This window comes from Erigeron canadensis, chromosome 6 (genome assembly GCF_010389155.1).
Source record: "Erigeron canadensis isolate Cc75 chromosome 6, C_canadensis_v1, whole genome shotgun sequence".
Lineage (NCBI taxonomy): Eukaryota > Viridiplantae > Streptophyta > Magnoliopsida > Asterales > Asteraceae > Erigeron > Erigeron canadensis.
The window spans coordinates 5,319,811-5,342,192 of record NC_057766.1 but is presented as its reverse complement, the minus strand read 5'-3'; the positions used below and the strand labels follow the sequence as shown (position 1 = coordinate 5,342,192).

At 34.4% G+C, this 22,382-nt stretch overlaps 3 protein-coding genes across 3 annotated transcripts; all 3 read left to right on the top strand.

Annotated features, from left to right (window-relative positions):
- Positions 1-1,455: 1,455 nt before the first annotated feature.
- LOC122604189 (putative F-box protein At3g10240) lies at positions 1,456-3,064 on the top strand. The gene is made up of 2 exons (XM_043777087.1): positions 1,456-2,667; positions 3,011-3,064. The coding sequence occupies exons 1-2, from the start codon at positions 1,456-1,458 to the stop codon at positions 3,062-3,064; spliced, it is 1,266 nt and encodes a 421-aa protein (XP_043633022.1).
- A 10,387-nt stretch (positions 3,065-13,451) lies between these two features.
- On the top strand, positions 13,452-14,639 carry LOC122604188 (putative F-box protein At3g16210). Its single transcript, XM_043777086.1, has one exon. The coding sequence runs from the start codon at positions 13,452-13,454 to the stop codon at positions 14,637-14,639; it is 1,188 nt and encodes a 395-aa protein (XP_043633021.1).
- A 3,811-nt stretch (positions 14,640-18,450) lies between these two features.
- LOC122603298 (RNA-binding protein 42) lies at positions 18,451-22,162 on the top strand. The gene is made up of 6 exons (XM_043775967.1): positions 18,451-18,757; positions 19,087-19,264; positions 20,046-20,143; positions 21,631-21,727; positions 21,816-21,901; positions 21,973-22,162. The coding sequence occupies exons 1-6, from the start codon at positions 18,587-18,589 to the stop codon at positions 22,024-22,026; spliced, it is 684 nt and encodes a 227-aa protein (XP_043631902.1). The 5' UTR covers positions 18,451-18,586; the 3' UTR covers positions 22,027-22,162.
- The last annotated feature ends 220 nt before the right edge of the window (positions 22,163-22,382 follow it).

The window sequence follows — 22,382 nt, the reverse complement described above, 5'->3', positions numbered from 1 at the left end:
CCGGATGTTGTAACAAGGGTCACATGTTCGAATCTCATATCGAGCATTCTTACTAGCCAATAGGAGGCGTTTAGAACGCCGAACTTCATTTAGGTGTCGTGTGTAGAAATAACATACGTGTGCAAAAAAACTTTTTCAACAAAAAGTTAAAAGCGACCTTTGAAACACCGGGGTTGAGGTCGTACACATATGCCACGTAAGCAAAGTTCGTATGTGGAGAAGTCCGACATTTCCAAGGTCGGGCTCCTAATTTTACAAATTTTTTTCTCCAAAGCACTAAAACACCATATGGACTCAAAGAAGTCCCATTCATCAAAAAAAAAAATTCCTCTTTCCTATTATGATAAGTTATGTACTATTAGTTATATCACTGTGATAAGATCATGTTGTAACTAAGCGTTTTCCATAGCCAATATGTCGATAGTTTGAGGGGTTGGGAATTGTAATGGGCATCCTTGTGATTATCCAATGAAATTTTATCAAATTGAGCTTGTAATGTGAGGAGAGTTGTTTTACATCTCAAGAGTAGCCAAGTATAAAAAAGGGTTAGGGTACTGTAAAACAAATATTAAAGTAAAAGAAATATGATAATATTTTGACCCTTAAATAATGGTTAAATTAATGCACGAAGATTCACGAAGCAATTGGTGCATAATGATTTTCATGATGCACGGTGATCTTCGTAGAGAGAAACATATTATTTTATTTGCTTTACTCTAATACTTATTTTATTTTACCTAAAATCAGTATAAAGATGTGGACATAAAGATTGTAATTTGTTCAACTGAAATCAAAGAAAATTGCATTTATACTTTTCTAATAATCATGTCCGGTATCGAGTGATTTCACCCGGCGAATTATCATCCGGATTAATTAGCTCGTTTACTTTAATATAACTTATATTTAAATGAAATTAACTATGAAATTTTAAACATGTCCTATGAAAAACAAACAGATTAGTATTTCATAATATATAATATACATAAAGTAACGTTTTCACTAAAATAAAAAAACTTGTAGTTAGAAAAAATGTAAAACTCTATGTTTATAAGGCCTTGAGTTTGAACTCAAGGATGTCAAACCTTAGGGTTTTTCTCTCCAAATACTTATAACGATATGTTGAGGTACGTTTTTTTTAATGTCGTGTTCTGACTTGAATGTTCTGGAAAATAAAATCTAACAACTTATATTACTATTTTTCTATCTGTTAAACCACATCAATAGTAACGAAATGATGTAAAAATAACGTTATGGAACAAAATCTAAACCGAAATCTTATATTTGATGGGCTTATATATCAAATCTTATATTTAAGGCCTTAGGGCCCTTTAGGTTTATGGAACAAAAATCTCAATATTTAAACAAGAGAAACCAGGTCCTCACTCTAAAACGAAAAACCCTACGCATTCATTCGTAATTTCGTATATTCCCCAAAATAAAATCAAAATCAAAATAATGTCGTCCGAATATATCCCATTAGAAGTTGAGGCGGAAATCTTGAAGAGGCTTCCTGTACAGTCGTTACTCCGATTCCGATCAGTCTCAAAACCATGGAAGCGTGTGATTGACAGCCCAGATTTCGTTGTTTCTTATGGCGTTCGTCATCCCCGGCCCAGTGGTTTTATTGTAAGTCACGAAGATGCTTTTATTGTTAATGAATATAGACATTACCGGTTTTTTGTTGATGATGGTCCTAGTTTTGTTCCTGATTATTTTGTTCCCCCTGTTCCTTATAATGACCTCCTTTTATTGCGCGACGGTCATCCTTGTCTAGTCGGTAGCTCTCACGGTTTGTTGTGCTTCAAGACAATTTATCACGAACGTATGTATGATGATTATCACAAACGTAGGTATGATGATTCTTCGTCGGAATTATCACTAGAGATGGTTGTTCTTTGGAATCCTTCCATTAGGAAATCCGTTCGTATTCCAGTGCCATTTATGTATGATTCCCCGAATACAAGTTATAATGTTGTTAATGCTTTTGGTTTTGGGGTTTGTCCTGTCACTAATGATCCAACTATTCTCAAGATAAAGTGGATGGATAAGCCCGGGATTAGCCCTTGGAGAGTTCGAGTTTTTACTTTGAGCACCGGGACTTGGAACATTCTATCTACCAATCTGCCCCGCGATTCAATTCAACTTAGAGGATCTCAGGTCGTTATCGATAGGTTCATCTATTGGCTTGCTTTTGATAGGATTGAACGTAGAGATGGTCGAGATCTATTACATTTTCTGATCATGTCTTTTGATTTGACTGCCAAAGAATTTAAAGAGATTAATCTCACAGGTAGTTTAACCCACTGGCGTTGTGGCATTGAGAGTATATCTAAGCTACGGGAGTCTCTTGTTTTGCTTGGATATCATAGAGAGTTTAAGCGACACCCATCAGTTTGTTGTCTGTGGATGATGACAAAGGAACAAGGTGGTAATAGCTCGTTTACAAAGCTATACAACATCAATGTGCCACATGCCAAAGTAAAGACAGTGCTAGGATTTAGGAAAACGGGTGAACTTATACTAGTAACAAAACAAGAAAGTTTCCGTGGTTCCAAGCTTGAAATATACGATCCCAACTCAGAAGCCAATGTTAATCTTGATATGCATGGAGAAGATTATTCCTTCTTTATGTGTTCTTATACGGAATCACTCTTTTTGCTTGATCAGGTAGATGATTTTATATATTCGATCACTAACTAATCAATGGCATTACAAAATGTGGGAGGATCAATCAAGTGATGTACTACACCAAGGAGAGACCAGCTTGCTAAGGTTGATTCAAATACTTTCTTTCTTGTATATGTGATGTCATTATTGACTTCATATTTAAGACTTGCTCAAAAGTTTTCGTTTTGCAAATGCTTGAATTATTAACACTCCATGTCTTGTTGTTGGTTGATCCAAAACGATTCCGTGTGCTTCAAATTTGATGTGACTTCCCAAATGACAACGGGAGTTTTTATCAGTTTGTATGTATGGGAATAGTTGATTTTAAATTTTGTGTGTGTAGTTTTCTGATTTTACTGGGTTTTGTGTGGTTGATGTAAATGAGGTTTTGGAATGAACTGTGTTAATGATTGAAGTTAAAATTGAATTAATTCATGTGGGTAACAGGAAATATTGGGTAAAGGGATGGTATTTAAAAATTAAAAATAAACATTGCAATGGGTTGTTACTAAAATCTCGATATATATATAATTCTGTATCTGAAAGCGCATGTGACATACCTCTTTGCTTGCCACGTCATCTTTTTCCTACGTGACATTCATACGTTGTTAGTATCTCAAAGGTTGACACATAAGAAGACACCTAATCACCTATGCATGTTATTGCTATGTTTGGAAATAACTTTTCAAGAACTTTTGGGGAGCTTTAGCTTTTAATTTTGAATAAAAAGCTCCTATTGTGTTATAAGCTTTGTTTGGATGCAACTAGCTTTAGCTTTTATTTGAATGAAAAAGCTCCAAAATGAAACGCTTCTTGAAGTAGGATTTCAGGAGCTTTAACTTTTCAATAAAGCTTTTAGTTTTACGTTTGGGATCACATCATCTTTAATTATTTCTAAATATTTAGTATCTGTATTAAATATTAATTAAAACCTTATTATCTAAGTATTTCAATTTTGGAAAAAACATTAGACCATGAATTAACTACACGTACCTATTCTATATTACTATATATATTGACAACGATTCATCACCTTTGAAAAAAACGACACATATCAATGTTTATAATCAAATAACTAACTTATTATCTGATCTGGTGGACATTGTAACGGAAAAACCTCGATCAATGTAGACATACTCAAAAACCATTTGGGTTATGGCCTAGTGGCCACCTCCTCCCCCCCCCCCCCCCCCCCCCCAACCCAAAACAAAAAGCGACTTGATGGGAACACCACCCAGGTTCAAATCCGTGAAAAAATATATTTAACCAATCAAGGTTTCTGGGGTCTCACCGGCAGACAGCGTTTGAAGGTCGCTAGCTTGATAGGAAAAGTTCCTCTACATGACTAAGGGGTTCATAGGCATTTACCTTTTTAATTAGCTTAACTAGGTTTTTGGATTTGTAATCATTCACCTTAACTTCTACGACTATTCTTAAGCGATATAATTTACGATAATATAGTATGAAATAAGATATAAACGTACAACGCACGAGGTGTAATCTAGTATATAATATTACATGATAAAAGCCCATGTCCATTCCATCAATAAAGTCTAGGACGTTCATAGAACTTAGATTTCAAAAATATACATTTGAGATTCTGACAAAAACCTCATCAGAGATACCATAATTCATTTAAGGTAAGCCTCTTCTTCGGGCCTAATGCAAGAAAATATATAACAATTTTCATATTTGATTACACAACTTTTTATGTCCCACATATTCATATTTGAGCTCATCAATCCAAGTAATACATAGTCGCTCACTCGCTCACATTGAAATAGCAAAGCGAGATTGCGAAACCAGACTCCTTTTTTAAGTAACTTTGAATACCAAATAACCAGCTAACAATATCCACTACAAGAAATTTGGCTTTTAGCTGCGACAAAAGTCGTCGCCATATGTACACTTTGTCGTCGCCAAATCTTACCGCGACGACTTTAGTGACGACAAATTTTCGTTGCCAATTCCTCGTGACCTAAATTTTTTGGCGACGATTTTTATGACGACTGAAAGTGGGCCCCACGGACAACAAAAGAAAATGGAAACGAAATTTAAAAAACTTTCGGCGACGACATTTGTGACGACATTGTCGTCACCATATATTTTTAATTATTTAATTATTTAATATTTGCCAAAAAAAAATATTTTTTTTTAAATTAGAAAAAGTATTGTCGACGACAATGTCGTCGCTAATGTTGCAGCCAAAACTAATTTTTTGCCCAGAATTCTGCTGCGTTTCCGTTTTCCACCCAGTTTTTCCGGGTAATTTCCTGTAAACAGAACCTGTTTTGACCTGTTTTTAGCAACTAAAACAACACCAATATCAACAACAAAACAATCAAAATTGTCGCAACTAACACCAATATCTACAAACTCGACACTTGACTAATAGCATCCAAATACCATCCAACTACAAATACCATCCAAAGATCAAAGTTATCAACTAAATTTACCATCAAAAGACAAGCTTACCAACTACAAATACCGAACCTACCATCAAAAGATCAAAGTTTACCAATTAGGTTACCAATTCTACAACTACGAGAGCTTAAAGTTAAAGTTACCAACTAGGGGGAGTTTAAAGTTACCAACTACGTACGGCAGTTCAAAATATTACAAGTTGATAATTTGTTAGACTACACAAACCATCATCAATCACTACTACTTTCCTCCTCATCCTCCTCGCCATCATCATCCTCGCCATCATCATACCCGCCATCATCATCCTCGACATCTTCTTCCATATTTTGATCTGGAATATTAATAGGCGGGGGGTGATCTCAAGCTTACTCCATATAGGGTCGGTATACTCAACAAGAATCCTATGCACATCATCAGCTGTGTAAGTAGCTTGAGATGAAGATGCAGCTCCATCATAAAAGGCGTACTTAGGTAGCTTCTGTCCTATGCCTCGGGTCCAGCCACGACGATCCCCCAAGACCGATTCTATGATTTCATAATCATCTAGTGTATTATTAGGGTCATTCTTCTTTGTCATCATCTTAGCCTGCATGGTTACAACACAAAAATGTCACAAAACATAAAATGTCAGAACGAATTGAATTGAAAATCTAGCAATAGAACTGTTATAAATGAACACACACATTGCTTTTATAAACTGGACAGTAAACAAGAGTACTGTAACACCCCGAACTAGGGCCTAGAATATTACGGAAATTAAATAGCACATGATGGAATTATCGTAGGCAACTAAATGAAAATAAATGAATTCGGTGAATTCAATAAGTCTAAGACAAGTACAAACACAAAATGCATAAGGAGCAAGTAGCCATCACAAGTTTACAAAACAATCTAAAAGATGGCGATCGATCCTAAGCATAATGCAAAAGAAGGATATGTGAATCCTTGATCCATGTAAGTCTAAGCCTGGGTCCAACAATCTATCAAATCATACATCTTGCCTTAGGTTCACCTGATTACCTGAAAAGTGTACTGAACAAGTCAACACGAGGTTGGTGAGTTTGTAGAAATGGTTCACAAGGAACTAGTCACAATGTCTAATCACAATAAGACCATATGGCATAAAATAGTTACGTGTAATAAATGAATACAAGTGATGTAAATGTCCAAGTCACGTATCGTATGTATGCATGTGCCATGATGAATATCAATGTAAGCCAACCATGTCACGTAAAGGGTTTGCATGTGTGTAATTCGCATAGATAAGTGAGCTTGCGTGTAAAGCGCGTAAATCAGTATACATTACGTGCAAAGCGCATATATAAGTATATGTAGTGTGTAAAGCGCATAAATAGGTATACATTGCGTGTAAAGCGCATAAATAAGTATTGTAAAGCGCATAAATAAGTATACTTTGCGTGTAAAGCGCATAAATAAGTATACTTTGCGTGTAAAGCGCATAAATAAGTATACGTCGCGTGTAAAGCGCATAAATAAGTATACGTTGCGTGTAAAGCGCATAAATAATATACGTTGCGTGTAAAGCGCATAAATAAGTATACTTTGTGTGTAAAGCGTATAAATAAGTACGTTGCGTGTAAAGTGCGTAAATCATGAGTAACAATAGGTATATGTCCATTCCAACACAATCCAATATCCATCCATTCCACTACACAACACGTACCTATACTTCGGAGGATTTTACTTTCATCAAGTTCTAGATGCTTGTATACAGGGTCACCCGCAGTCTTCCCACCACATCTAAAACCCTTTGAGAAGCATAACCGACTTCCATGTAGGCACAACTATCCTAACTAATCATGATATCACAAACATGCGCAAAACCAACCAAGTAATGGATAAACCGTCAAGTAAGTCAATCAGACAATCAAACAACTAACAAGTAGTTGTACACTTTCCAGCCCGAATCTCAAGCGAGTGGGGAGCTACGGAACTCACCTTAGCCTTAGATGTCGTTAGAATGAGCTTAAATGGGTAAGTGAGGAGCACAACGATCACAAACCTATTACATCAACATCTTATCATCACATTATATCTTAAAGTATGCCTAGTACATTTGGTTAAAGATATAAAGGTTTTGGTTGAACACGAGTTGAGGTTTGACACTAAACTTTGACGGAGGAATCAAAGCGTTACACGCGCCTTATTATGGATCATTAAGATGTAAGAATGAATTTGGGTTAAGCAACTAAGGATTTGACACTTTAGAACACAAAATATACATAATTAGCAAATATGTGGCACGTAGGAAATGCATGTGGCACGTATTTAACTTTTTCAGATTTTTGGGCAAATATGTGGCACATGCATACATGCATGTGGCGCATATTTGACTCTGTTCGGGCTTTACACAAAAACTGTGGCACATGCATTACTACATGTGGCACATATTTAGCATTTCAGATTTTTGACAAATATGTGGCACATGCATGTGGCGCATATTTGACTCTATTCGGGCTTTACACAAAAACTGTGGCACATGCATACATGCATGTGGCACACCTGGGCATGTTCTTGCTTAAAACGGGTTTTCACATCAAAATCGACCCGAACTCGTTTTTTTTACCATTTTGGAACCATTTTGAAGCTACAAAACATGTTTCCAACATAATTTAGACAAAACCCATCATCAAAACTCTTTCCATTCCACAAATCCAAGACAATACAACCTAAAACCCTAAACTTGACCTAAAATGTGTTTTTGAGCTCAAATTCGGCCAAGGGTCATTCAATCTCGACCAAGACATGTTTATTTACTTATAATGATGCTTGAGAGTGAGAATTAGCTTACAAAAAATCCTTCAAGTGAATAACTCCGAAAATAAGCTATAAAAGACAAGTTCTTGCACTTGAAACCCTAAATTTTTGATATGATGAAGGTGAAATGATGATGATGATTAATCTTTCATGTAATTATTGTGAAACTCATTAAATGTTGATGATTTGCTAGAGAGAGGAGGAGAAAAGGTTCTTGGAGTAAATTAGAGAGAGAAAAGGAAGAGTTTGTGATTGGGTGGTGAATGGTTGGGTGGGATTGGATAAGGTTAGGGTTGGGTATGGGTCATGGGTCATGAGTTGTGGTTAATCCACGGGTTGACCCATACAATTATCTAGCTAAATTATGTATATGTCATATCCCGAGTCATATAATAATTTGGTATATCGACCTGTTTAACATGTCATCTAGCCAATTAATCACAAAATGAGCCCAATAATATCATTGAATACGAAAGTTAGTCAAATTGCACATAAAGTCAAATGAGTCAAAATAACGGATGTTACAAGTACAAGATGGTAGCAGCAATTTTAGTATTTATGTTTCATAACGTGGACAGTAACCAGCAAAAACATAAACAAGAGCCCAACACATTGACCAAGAGTTCAACAAAAACATTACAACAGCAGACTAGCACCAGAAACATTAACCTAAATTCAGACGAGAAACATTCAAGCAAAAACATTACATTCTAAATATTGTCATAACCTAGCAACAGAAAAAGCATACTAGCAGTGGTACCAACATTAACATTCCATTTGAACATAAAAATCAGAATAGTAGTGGCAGTAACACAGCAGCAAGCAGAAGCAATATTTTAGATCGATGCAAAATTGGGTATAATAATAACTGGTTGAGTGGTAAGAAAGTAGGTAAGTATAAATAAATAACACTCCCTAGATTAACCGATTAAAATTAAAAATAAAAACCAGTTATCGGTTAACCGATTAGGAATCCGTTATCGATTAACCAATTAGGAATCGGTTAAGTAAAAAATATAACTAACATAGTAAAAGCAATTACTTACATGTAGCTCAGCAGCCTCTGCCTCAGTGAACTCGCCCTTTACAGATCTTCTTTCTTTCCACAAATCGTGGCCATATGTCCCCCGCAAAAAAATAACCCTACCAACCATATTAATTTAATTTTTTAATTATATAAATATATTACTTATACTAATATGTAATGTATGATATTAATTAATTGTATTATCAATATTTATCAAAAAAATTAATTATTTTATATTAATAGTTATCAAGAAAAAGAAGATTTATTAACATATAATTATATGTTAATTGTCATATTAGAGAGAAAAGATTTAATAAATTTTCAAATTTAAAATTTGCTCTAATTTATGTTAGTTGTATATTTACATGTTAATTGTATATTTACATGTAGTTTTATTTTTTATTGAATAGTTAGATTTATGTCCGGGCGTTGTCCTAAAAAACGTAACATTAATTGAACAAAAAACATCTACAATTAATTTACAAATGAAGATTTAATATAAGTTCGATCACAACCTATCATGAAACAGGATACATGTAGTTCCTTGAGAAGTCAAGTCTGCCGTGAGGGTTTTTTTAGAGAGAATAGAATGATAAATAAAATTTAGGTCGTATAATAATTTATAAAAGAGTTTTAAGGATAAATAAATTATGATAATTAAAGAGGGCGTCCAAAATAATTAAAAAATAAAAATAAAAACAACAGAGGATTAATGAGGTGAGAGTTTTAGACTCAAGGAGGAATTAGGGGTGTCAAGTGTACCATCAACCCCTCTTTTAGTTATATTATAGATATATAAAGATTAATTAGATAACTATAAACTATTAGTTTAGTTGTCTTTTAATATATATATATATATAAAGATTAATTATATCAATAATTTTGTAGGGCTTTTGGTATTGACTTTGGTTTAACATTAGTAAATCGTGTTAACTTTAGTTATTCGTCTAGCCCTAACATTCGTCTAGTTCATATTTGAGCCCAATATGTACACCAATTGTGGAAATAGTTTGAACGGGTTGTATTATGTCTGTCTTTCATTCAAATGGGCCTATTGGGCTTCAAATAACGTTTGTTGTCATATTTGTATATATAACTTGTTTATTAGGGACAATGTATATGTGTTTTTTTTCAACTAGGTGTATTAGGCTTCTAACATCGTTTGTTGTTTCCTTTATATATATGTTTAGGTCATGCGTTTTCGTCTTTCACTCGAATCTCCTTAGTATAATTAGTGATGACACTAAGACATTAAGCATGACATCTCTGTTAACTTTAATCATTTGGCTGGCCTTCTTTAAGTCGAATAACCTCCTTTTGGACGACCGACATCGTTTGTTATCTCATTCGGCCTATTGGACCCAATATATCTTTCGTTGATTCATATGGGCCCAATAAATGTATTATCATTAGAAGAATCAATTGAATTCAATAACATTGCTAAATTCGTCACCAAATATTTGGCGGGAAAATTTAGCTTCGGCGGTAGGTAAATAAAATTGAAAAATAAATATATATCAGTTGGCCGCGATTTTAGTGACGACATTTTCGTCACGAAATGTTTGGCGGGAAAATTTAGCTTTCGAGGGAACTAAAAAATCCAAAAAATTAAGAAAAAACATTTGGTGACGACATTAGCGACGATTTTATCATCGCCAAATGTTTGGCGGGAAAATTTGGCTTTAGAGGGAAAATAAAAAATTAAAAAAAAAATTAAAAACTTTTGGCCGTGACATTAGTGACGACTTTGTCGTTGCCAAATATAACCTTTGGCCGCGACATTAGCGACGAAAATGTCGTCGCCATATATTTTTCAAAAAGAAAAAATTTTCCGGCTTAAATTTAATTCAAAAAGAAATGGGAAATACATTTGGCGACAACTTTAACGACGACATTGTCGTCGCCAAATCTTTTTTTTGACTTTTGACTGTTTTTTTGTCGTTTAGTGGACTTTTGGCGACGAAAATTTTGTCGCGGCCAAAAGTCTTGTCGCCAAAAGTCAAAATTCTTGTAGTGATCATTATCATTGCTTTGTCATACTGAAATCTGATCCATTGATCTAGCAAATATTAACAACAAACAGAATACACTTAATTGATTTGAAAAAATGTAATAAATGAAATTGTTATGGGAAGATGAGATTAAAGGTGAAAATATTAATGATAAAAGAAACTTTCAAAAACATAAAATATTACTACTGTAGAAAAAAATCAATCATAGAAAACTAAGGGTGTTTTATGTGATTGTCTAACTTTTGTCTATATATAATGCATAAAAGGATGCTTAAAAATGTCCACAAACTAATTATCCTGTCTCTATTTCTATAACGTAAAGTTCAAGAAAGCCTATTATATTTTTGACAAAATAGAATCAGCATGAATCCTCCAAAAAGAAAGAAATTTAATGCAGAATGATTGCAGAAGCTTAGGAAAAGAAAAGAAAAAAAAAACAATATGTAGATATGAAGTTTTCAAAACTATATCGAAAAGTAGACCATCACACAGTTGGTGCCAAAAATTGGACAAGAGACATATGCAGTTAACCAAAGTTGAAAACTACTAAAAACTGACCAAATTTTACCCGAAGTGATACTGTCCCCTACTCACCCGACCTCCCCATCTTGAAACCTTTTGCAGCAGATGAAAACTCTCATGCATTTTCAGTTGTCAAAATTTCCGCCCAACCTTTTCAATGCTGATTCAAATGAAAGTCTAGTCCTGGTTGAAGGCTTGTATAAGAGAGTATCCATTAAATAGCTTTTAAAAACTGGTTTCACGTGACTTCTCAATCGTTTCAATATCACATGACTTCTCAATCGTTCGATTTCACGTGCCACCTCAAATATAGCACTCAGATATGCAATTTTTCTTTAAATAACCACTGAAGCAACTTGGTTTACTACATATCGATTCATGACTTTGCATGGTCATAAGCATACTTAAATTTAATAATGTTGCACAACTTTAAACTATCAATTTTTTATTAGGAGGGTTGATAAATAACCTTTCCTTTAAACCAAAAGTCAAGGGTTCTAGTCCTACAACTCTTAAATGTAAAACTCTTGATATACATACAAAAACAAGTCATTGTTTGGTAACCATCAAAGACAAAAGTAAATGTATCAACAGAAAGCACTCAAAGTTACTTAAGAATTAAGAAAACATACATGTCAAGTAATGGATGAAGTAGTATAGTAGTTAAAAAGGAAGGATACACGAAGGACTAAGGAGCCTATTTGTCATTGTGTTCTTATGGCCATTAATCTCATTCATCATCCATGGTAGTAAGCAACATGTAAAACAGAGTAAAGGCTAATAATAAGCAAATTGATTATGTACAATCGGATACTATGTAAAAATAACATATTTTTTGAACCGATAATGATATAGTTAATTTTTAGCATTTTATCAAACACCTTGTATGTGTCAAACAAAACTCGATACACCTTATAAGAAACATACTAATATGTTATTACTTCATTTTCTCACTCATTTTGATTGTGCAACTTTCCTTACAATGCTTCGATTTAATGTATTTAACGAACAAAACACAATCATAACCGCAACCATACATAGAAATAAAGCCATGTTGAAATTGTACCTTAGAGATTTTATTGATAAGTGAAAACCCATTTTTTCTATTGAAATAGTGCCAGCTAATCAAACATCGAAATAAAACTTGAAATATAAAACGCACCTGAATTACTTTAGATTATGCTTCAGTTTATCTTCAATTTTTAAGCTTTTGATTTTTCTAATGCAACTAGTTTTTTACATGATTATAATAAGTAGAGATTATATCAATGATTTTTATTGAATAAAGTTGAAGTATTTCAATGAATTAAAACTGGTATTCCGTATACAAAGGTAGAAGAAGAAAGAAAAAAAAATTATTGAAAAAAAATTATCAGGATAAATTTGTTTCTGAAGAGAAACTTGTATTGAAAAAGGGCATTGCTGTAAAACTTTTAAAGGGATATTAGTTTTGGGATCCTCCTTCATATCTATACCTATATATAAAAATAATAGCCCTCTTTATTTATGGAAATGTTGAAATTACTCTATGCAATATGACTATAATACCCTTACTCTTTTCCTACCCATCTTCTTTATTTTATTCACTAATTTAATTATCTCCACTAATATACCTGAGATACCCTTAATGAAATAAATTACACCACCAGTCCCTCAAGTCTTAAAATAACTACACTAACCTAATAGCCTACACTATTTGTCGTCACTATCATCCACTCACTGTCACCCGTCACCACCATATTGTCGTCACCGCCGCCACATTTGCGCGGGCATCATGGTAGTCATGATAAAAGAAGATACGAAAGTAGGGTAGATTTAGAATGTAAGATACGTGGGCTTCTTTTTAATGTTTATCGGCCCTTTAGGTTTTACCTTTATTTACTGGCATATATAAAAACGAAGAGGAATTGGGGAAATCGTAATCGTAAAACTCGGTCCTCACCCTGAAAAACGCTACACATTCGACATTCATTCATATTCCCTGCTATAAACTTAAAATTCCAAAATCAAAATAAATAATAATGTCGTCGGAATATATCCCTGTAGAAATCCAGACGGAAATCTTGAAAAGGCTGCCTGTAAAGCCGTTAGCCCGATTCCGATCGGTCTCAAAACCATGGAAGCGTCTGATCGACAGCCGAGATTTCATTGTTTCTTACGGTGCTCGTCACCCGCAGCCCCATCGTTTCTTACATAGAAATAAAGAAGAGAATAAATATTTCACCTCTTTTGAGGATCATAGTTTTGTCGAAAAAGAATTTGGAAGCGAAGATCCTTGTGTTGTCCCTGATCTCCTTTCAAGGTACGAAGGTAACTTTGTTGGTAGCTCTCACGGTTTGTTGTGCTTATACATAATCTATCACGAACATATGTCTGATTCCTGGTCGAAGTTATCACGCGAGATGGTTGTTGTTTGGAATCCTTCAATAAAGAAATCCGTTGGCATTCCGGTCCCTTATATCTATCATGATTCCCGGAGTAAAGCTGGGATTCGTAATGCTTTTGGTTTTGGGGTTTGTCCTGTCACTTTTGATCCTATTATTCTCAAGAATAAATGGATGTCTTGGGGTGACTATGGCCCTTGGAGAGTTCGAGTTTTTACTTTGAGCACCGGGGCTTGGAGTGTTATATCTACCAATCTGCCTCGCGGATCAATTGAACTTAGAGGGCCTCAGGTTGTTATCGATGGGTTTATTTATTGGCTTGCTAAAGATAGGCTTGCTGCGGAAAATGGTGGATCTGAATCAATCATGTCATTTGATTTGACTGCCAAGGAATTTAAGGAGGTTAATCTCACAGGTTTTTTATCAAACCGGACTTGTAGTATTGAGACTATATCTAAGCTACGGGAGTCTCTTGTTTTGCTTGAATACCATAGAGAGGAAGACGTATCAGTTTGTTCTTTGTGGATGATGATGAAGGAGCGGGGTGGGGGTGTTGGTAGATTGTTTTCAAAGCTATACAACATCAACGTGCCAGATACCAAAATTAATAAATTAGTAGGATTTAAAAAGACCGGTGAAGTTATACTAGTAACACAAAAAAGTCCATACGGAAACGGCAATCTTGAGATTTTCGATCCCAACTCAGAAGCCATTGATAAACTTGGGATTTACGCTAGAGTATATTCCTTCATTATGTGTTCTTATATGGAATCACTGCTTTTGCTTGATCAGTTAGATGGTTTTATATATTCGATCGGTAACTAATCACAAAAAGATGATGGTGTTAAAGGATCAACCAAGTGATGTACTACACAAGGAGGGGCGCTTGCCATTAGTTAAGGTAGAATAATCTGCTTTTGTATTCTATAAATGATGTCATTTTGCTTCAAATTTCAGACTTTCTTAAAAGTTTTAGTTTTGCAAACGCTTGAATTATTAACACTCCATGTCTTAGTTTTGGATGATTCCATATACTACAAATTTGAGGTGACATCTCGAATGACAGCTTGAGTGTTTTTCCTTTTGTGTAAGGGAATAGTTAAATTTAGTTTTGGAATGTTAATGATGGAGCAATTGAGTGTGAAGTTAAAATGTATAGTATAAAGTCATCATGCTCAGCCGATTGCTGTCTTTTGTTATATTCATACTGTGAAGTCAAGATGAATGACGGAGATTGACTCATATTTCTGAATTGAGATAAATGTTTCTTATATCAAATGATAACGAATCTCACATATTTGTTGTTGATATATTACAAATATATAGATTCGCATAGCAGTTTTTAGTAGCCTCGAGACCACTCAGTATAATGTCTTGATTCGATAGTTATCTGTTCAAACCTTAATTTAAGACGTATCGGGTTCAGTCTAGCTCTGCTCCCCATATGTGATAAAATTGTTTTAGCTATTACACGCAATTTTGACCGAAGACCCCATATTCGGGTATAATTTTTCAAACTGTGTTGCCAAGAAAATATAATCAAAAAAGTTAAAATTAAAACTTTAGAACTTAAACAAAATTATGTTTAAACTGGCCAAAATCTTCTTTGGCATTGATAAGAATGCTAGTAGTCTAGATAGCTGTAGCCAGCTAAATAGTGGAAGGGAGTTCCTGAAAACAGGGGATGCCTGTTTCGTGGTACCAAGTTATTGCTGCAAAAAGATTGTGACAATTCCTTCACCTTCAACAAACTCCTGTAATTACATTGTCACTACACTGGAAGATACTTTTTGCAACATGTGTATGCCTTTCCTGTTACATATTTCATTGATTTTACTACTGTGTTTTATAGCTTATACAAGATCGGTGGTGCAAGAACTCCAGGTCTATAAGAAAGACGGTTATTTTGATTTGAATGCTGGTATATATATATATATATGTTTAGTTAGAGTTTGAATTTACCTTATAATTTTTGAACCACATCAAAATCGAAATTTGTAAGCATAGTTGATGATGTCAAATAGCCTTATGATTTTGAATCATAAACTCATGTAATTTTGAAGTCTTCATGTTAATAACTTATTATAATTAATATAAGTAATGAGAGTTGAAGAATTGAGAAAAGAGACCATTTATTAATGAGAAAAAAAAATCAATCAAATAAGGTGATAATATTTTTTGTATTAATAAGTCAAGTGTTAGAGTTTAGTTCTAAGTTTAATAAATAAATTGAATTTATATACAACTAAAAAAGCTAATTTAAAAAAATAAATAAATTAAAAGGACATATGTCGATCAATAATTACGCCACATGTCGTTTCAAGAACATGTCAATCTTGTTTTAGTTTATCGATAGATATGAATTTTTGGATGGATATATGATGGGTTAAATACTTAAATCCAAATAATCCAAAGCCCGTAAAAACTCCATCTCAATAACACCTACCCAAACCCACCCACCCGAATCTCCGAAAAACTTCTTTTGCGTAAAAATTGGTCGACAAACAATTGGTTGCTGAGTTCCCTTGGCAGCTAACTTTTCCGCACAAAACAATTTTTTAGATTAATTGCGGTTGACAAACGTAATAATCAGATAATCATTTCAAAATGTGTTCCTAAACACTCTTAGTAGAATTGGTTCAATATTTAAATGTGTGTTTTTAGGTTTATCTGTTAAGAAAACACAGTTTTAGAATAGCATGTTCATGGATGCTTTTTCAAAACGCAGTTTTAAAAACGCATAAACTATTTTGAAAACGTAAAAAATATATTTTGTAATGGAATACCAAACACCCCCATAGATTTATATAAACATAGTTGTTACCGTTTACATCCACTTGCTTTAATATGAGATATAAAGAACGAATTGAATCTTTGGTCCTTGTGGTATCACACCAATTGCAACTTTGATACAAACATGTGAAAAGTGGTGAAACCTATCCCTTTGGTATCACACCCGTTGCATTTTTGGTCCAACAGTAACGTTCTGTTTAATTTAAGCCGTTAATGCTCCAATGTGCATTTCACGTGCGGGGTAATTGAGTCATTTACCCCCCCCCCCCCCCCCCCACATATATATATATACGAAATCCAACCCCCAATTCCACTCCAATCGGATTTCTTCTTTACCACGAAGAACAACTTGAAAGATACAAGATCGTCAGGAATGGTGGTACGAAGTTTCAGGTTGCTGGTGCATGGCAAAATCAACATGTAGTGAATATGACTGACAGGAGATGTACATGTAGAAAATGGGAATTATATGGCATGCCATGTAAGCATGTTGTATCTTTGTTATTTTGTAATTTGGGGGGTTTTAGATAATTAGTGTAAAGCAGCAATCCGATTGGAGTGGAATTGGGGGCTTGATTTTGTGAATTTTTCTTATTTTTTTAGGGTTTAATCTTTGTTTTAACCCCTAGTACTTGATTGGACCTTATAGGCGATCCAGGGGATGATGTCAATAGGATTAGGAATAGGTTGTTGAAAAGAATGGGAAAGAAACAACCAAGTGGGGCTGTTGTGATTAGTAAACTGGGTTTCATTTGGCTCAAACCTCTAGCTTAACTGTTGTACCAGGATTTGCATTATGCAATTCTAGTATATAGTCTTTCAACCTAAAATGTTGCCTTGTGTAATCTCCTCTGAGCTTTCCTTTTTCACTTATGTTAGCTCTATATGCTTTCTGTTGAGACAAACCTAAAGCAAAATTTCTTTGTAGTGCACCTTATAGAGCTGTAGATGGTATTTTAGGATTTCATGTCTACCTACATTCTCCCCCATGAACTCTACATCTTCATCTAGTGCAAGCCTTAATCTAGTGCAAGTATGTAGTTATGTAATATCCAGTCTTTTGAAACTTTAAACTACTTATGTATTATGTCTGATGCTACAATCTGTTACATTTGGTTTTTGGGTATGTTATTTGGTACTTTAGTCTTTTAGGCATGTAATTTGCTACTTTGGTCATTTGGGTATGTAATGTGCTACATTGATCTTTTGGTTATGTAATCTGCTACTTATGCCTATTCTGGGTTGTTTATATTCTGCATAGATATGACCACACATACTGTATTTTACTAAAGTTATGAATATATTTGTCAAAAACACAAAATGTCAGTGGATCGTTGACACATTGGTAGATCAAACTGTCCTATGAATGTGCACTTGGAACCCTATTCAAGATAAAAATCCCCAATTCAATTTTTGTTCATAGTTAAAACCTAATTGAAAATGAACTGAAATCAAACCTGGTTGGGACAAGCATAAAGTCACTTCCTGGGTTTTTGGGTGTCCATAATATTATGATTATTGCTTGCTTGCCACACCTACAAAACATCATTCTTAAATTTGTTGAAGTGGTGGGTTCGTATGAGAGAGAAAGGGAGAGGAAAAAGGAAAAAATATTATGTAATTTATACATATACTAGCGAAATATGAATCTTATCTTTTTATAAAGGATCACTAGGGAGGTTATTAAACCAAAGGAAAGAAACGTGATGTTTTGGGTAAACCACATGGACGATTTATGTCCATAAGTCTTTAAATAATAATGCGTATCTTTATATCTTATATGATATGAATTTTTGGATGGATATATGATGGGTTAAATCCAAATAATCCAAAGCCCCGTAAAAACTCCATCTCAATAACACCTACCCAAACCCACCCACCCGAATCTCTGAAAAACTTCTTTTGCGTAAAAATCAATCGATAAACCTAGAAACACCGGCGACAGGATTCATTCATTCAAGAAACAAATCTTAAAGATAATGTCGACATCGAATCCAAATCAACCCTCTCCATATTTTCCGGTTCCATTCCACCTTCAACAACAACCGACAATTCCGGTTGCGGCGGCTGTCCCCAACCTTCCATATCCTCCGGCTGTTCCACCACCCGATTACACCGTCCTTCCTAATCCTCAATTCCATTTCCACCAGGTAATTCACCTTTTTCATAAAATATAATCACTTTTAATAAGACAGATGCTTAATTAATTTTTAATGAAAAACTGTTTTATTAATATTATTATTAATCTTAGGTGTGGGATAACCTTGTATTTACCTATCATTTATCATATATGAAAAACTATTATGTACACAAAAAAAATTATCATTTATCATATATGAAAAAAAATATTAAAAATTGTCTTTTAGGGTTCCACATCTAAGATAACCTTATATTTACTTTTGCCTATATATATATGTGTGTGTGTGTGTGTGTGTGTGGGTGTCTGTGTGTGTGTGAATGTGTTTGTTTGTATATATAGGCGCAACAGCTTTTTCAAAAGGATGCCCAAACGATAACACCCGAAGCTCTCAAGAGTGTCAAAGCAGCTCTTGCAAGCAGTGAAATCCAGCAAAAAGCGGAAACTAAGAAGAAATCCGTTCCTCGCAAAGCTGCCGGTCAAGCTTGGGAGGATCCCACTCTGGCCGAGTGGCCTGAAAGTATGTTCATTTATCCATTTTAATGGTTTTATTATTACTTTACTTATTAATGTTAATTAGGAATAGAATATAAGTTGCCCGCTAAATGTATATCACGGTTACTTCAAAAGCTGGTCGAATTGTTAGATGTGTGCTCTCCTGTTCTTATATTTGTTGCTATTTTCGCCTTTATGAAAGAACACGTAGCTTTCTAACTTTCTTTCTTTGATCATATATAGTATGAAAATGGGTGTTCTTTTTGTTCATTAAGACTACGGGTGTATGATCATTGAATGTCCATGTTATTAGTGTGGCTTTTAGTATTTTTTTAATGCCAGATGCCAAACTTACAACGCCTAACCTTGTATGTTAAATTAGTGGTGCCATTGGGGTGATATCCCAGTGGTTAGGGAGTTTTCTACTTTGTGATTTCTTCCTAGGAGGTCAAGGGTTCAAATCTTGCCACATGAAAATGTGGTGAGGGGGCCTTAGCAACGCTATACCCATCTACACATGAGAGAGCAAACCCTTTAGGGCGTCTGCAGGATTCGAACCTGGCGTGGGCGCACCAAAGTTGGGGGTGTTAGTCATTTATCCACTTTGCCTTTAAAAAAAAGGTTAAATTAGTAGTATCTGAAATTACTAACTGATTAAGGTGTTAATACACATAGTATTATCCGTGCAAAGGGACACTTGTTAGTAAGCGAAAGGGATATATATATTATGTATCGGACCCATTGATTTTTGTCATATGTGGTTGGTTTAGTAATGTTGTTTCTTTGATGGGTCGTATTTTTTGCAGATGATTTTCGTATATTTTGTGGCGATCTTGGGAACGAGGTGAATGATGATGTTCTTTCAAAAGCATTTTCAAGATTTCCTTCCTTTAACATGGCCAGGGTAAGTCTCTTTAATCTAATGGTACTTAATTCCTGTCTGGTGTACATGAGCCATTTGCATGTCCTCTCCAGATGTTTGTTTGAAGTCACGGAGCTCTGCCTTATCTCCTTTATGTGAGGTAGGGTTGTCTACCAGTCATCACATTTGACTATGTATTGTTAATTGAATAGAGGGTGGTTTGATCTTGGTTTACCTTGTTCTTGTATTTGATTGCATTATTTTGCACTATAAGTATCCAAGAATTTTGACCCTCAAGTATTCTTCTTAGTTCTTACTTAAACAAACAGAATATCATGTATTCTTCTTCATTGGATATGCATATTAGGTTGCCTGGGGAGATTAATTGGGAGTGCTTAGTAAAAGGTGGTGGTGTTAGAAAAACTTTGCTCCTATCTGAAGAGGTAAAGGTATTATGATGTCAAATAAAACTGTCAAGATATATGTAGCTTTTATGAAGATCCGATGTCTAGCTGGTTATAGTTAGTGATGTCTTAAATCTAAATACTTGGTAGTTTTAAGAGTGTTATAAAAAAAGTCACTTCTTCCAGTTATAACAATCACATACAAGAGTCCATGGTTGTAAGGCCGAGTACCTGGGATTAGCTCGTGATTCGACCTTCAAACGGATTGATTCAGGTTGACTCAGACTACAAAACCCGGTCAATGGGTAAAACTCGTGGTCAAACTTTAAAAAAAAAAATTAATACATTTTTTTACTCTATTTAAATAAACTTAAAGTTAGATTATTGCTTCAACTTTGACATTCTGATTTATTACTAAGTCATTGTTTGTGTTGGTCGCTAATTTTTATGTTAATATGTTAATCTATCAAATAACTTGTGTTTATGTTTCTAAGTAAAATCAAGTTTGAGCTTTGAATTATTTTGTTAATGTTTCTAAACAATGATGTTTTAAGTTTGATGTGTTTAGTGTATATATAATTTTTCTTATTACATATATTTTCGGTATTTATTATTTTTATATATAAAAATCCCTATCCTGTATCCGCTGAGTCCGAGTCTGAGTGACCATAATTTATTCGTTTTATACTCTAAAACCCCCCATCAACTTAATGTCTGCTCTTTATTTTCCATCTATCAATTTAGGAGTCATAAGGAGTCAGCTAACAGGTCATTTGATTCTTGGCACATTTATAAACTTGTAAGTTTTAACAGCTTGACTGAAAAATACGTTTCAGTTTCTTGCTAGAGTAGATATATGTACACACATGCATACTTCTTAGGAAGCAAGAAATGAGTATTTTATGAAGTTTGACATAACAAGAATAGTGTTATTCCCTCGTACCTCTAAAAAAAACTTACGAAGAATACTTGTCTGTGTTTTGCTTATGGATGGTGTTTTGTCTTTTGTTGACCTGACAATTGTGAAGGTATTTAAAACATGTTCGAAAAACCAATCTACAAATCTTGATATACAGAGGAGTCTACAGTCATCTCAATGGCCTGTTTATTGTGTGACGGTGTCAGGTTGTGAGAGATAAGCGGACTGGGAAGACCAAGGGATATGGGTTCGTAAGTTTTGCCAACCCCACCGATCTAGCTAGTGCTCTGAAAGAGATGAATGGTTGGTGTCTTCTTTCATCACTTTTAATTGCAATAATTTTGCTCCAATAAATATTACAATGTAATTGGTTCATTGATGTTGATTATAGGCAAGTATGTTGGAAATCGTCCAATAAAACTGCGTAAGAGCAAGTGGCAGGAGAGAACAGATTTCGAGGCCTTAGACAAGCAAAAGGTACAATGTTTTCACAGCAACTTTCCTTTATTTATCTGTGGTGGTTGTAATGCTATTTGTTTTTCTCACAGCAACGCGGTCAGAAGAAATCAAAGCTCCCCAAGAAGAGTGTCCTTCACAAGTGAGAAAAGCTAAGACGATTTGCATCTTCATGAAAACTTCCTTTGTTTCTATCCAGCCGTACCATCTTAATCATGTAAAAGTGTAAACATTTACTGGCATTTATGACTTATGGGAAATTGTTCACAAATTGGCTCTGAATCTGGAGAATAGTGCAAGTGGCTTTAATTGTGGGAAAATTGTTGTCTTTCTCAAAAGTCAAGTATAGAATTTGACATGGACCATGGATTTAGATGTGATCTTATTGATTAATAGCAAGAAACTGGTGATAAATTTTGGATGGTTATTTGTATAGACATAATGCAGTTGAACACGTGGACAAAATCAATAAATGAAGTTTAAAACCATAGCCTAACGAACA

What these genes read in the sequence shown, in the direction of transcription:
- LOC122604189 (XM_043777087.1), top strand. Translation starts at nt 1,456, where the DNA reads ATGTCGTCCGAATATATCCCATTAGAAGTTGAGGCGGAAATCTTGAAG. An exon ending in CACTCTTTTTGCTTGATCAG is followed by an intron (nt 2,668 to 3,010) that starts GTAGATGATTTT and finishes TTGTGTGTGTAG; the next exon opens with TTTTCTGATTTTACTGGGTT.
- LOC122604188 (XM_043777086.1), top strand. Translation starts at nt 13,452, where the DNA reads ATGTCGTCGGAATATATCCCTGTAGAAATCCAGACGGAAATCTTGAAA.
- LOC122603298 (XM_043775967.1), top strand. Translation starts at nt 18,587, where the DNA reads ATGTCGACATCGAATCCAAATCAACCCTCTCCATATTTTCCGGTTCCA. An exon ending in CTCAATTCCATTTCCACCAG is followed by an intron (nt 18,758 to 19,086) that starts GTAATTCACCTT and finishes TTGTATATATAG; the next exon opens with GCGCAACAGCTTTTTCAAAA. An exon ending in CTTCCTTTAACATGGCCAGG is followed by an intron (nt 20,144 to 21,630) that starts GTAAGTCTCTTT and finishes TGACGGTGTCAG; the next exon opens with GTTGTGAGAGATAAGCGGAC.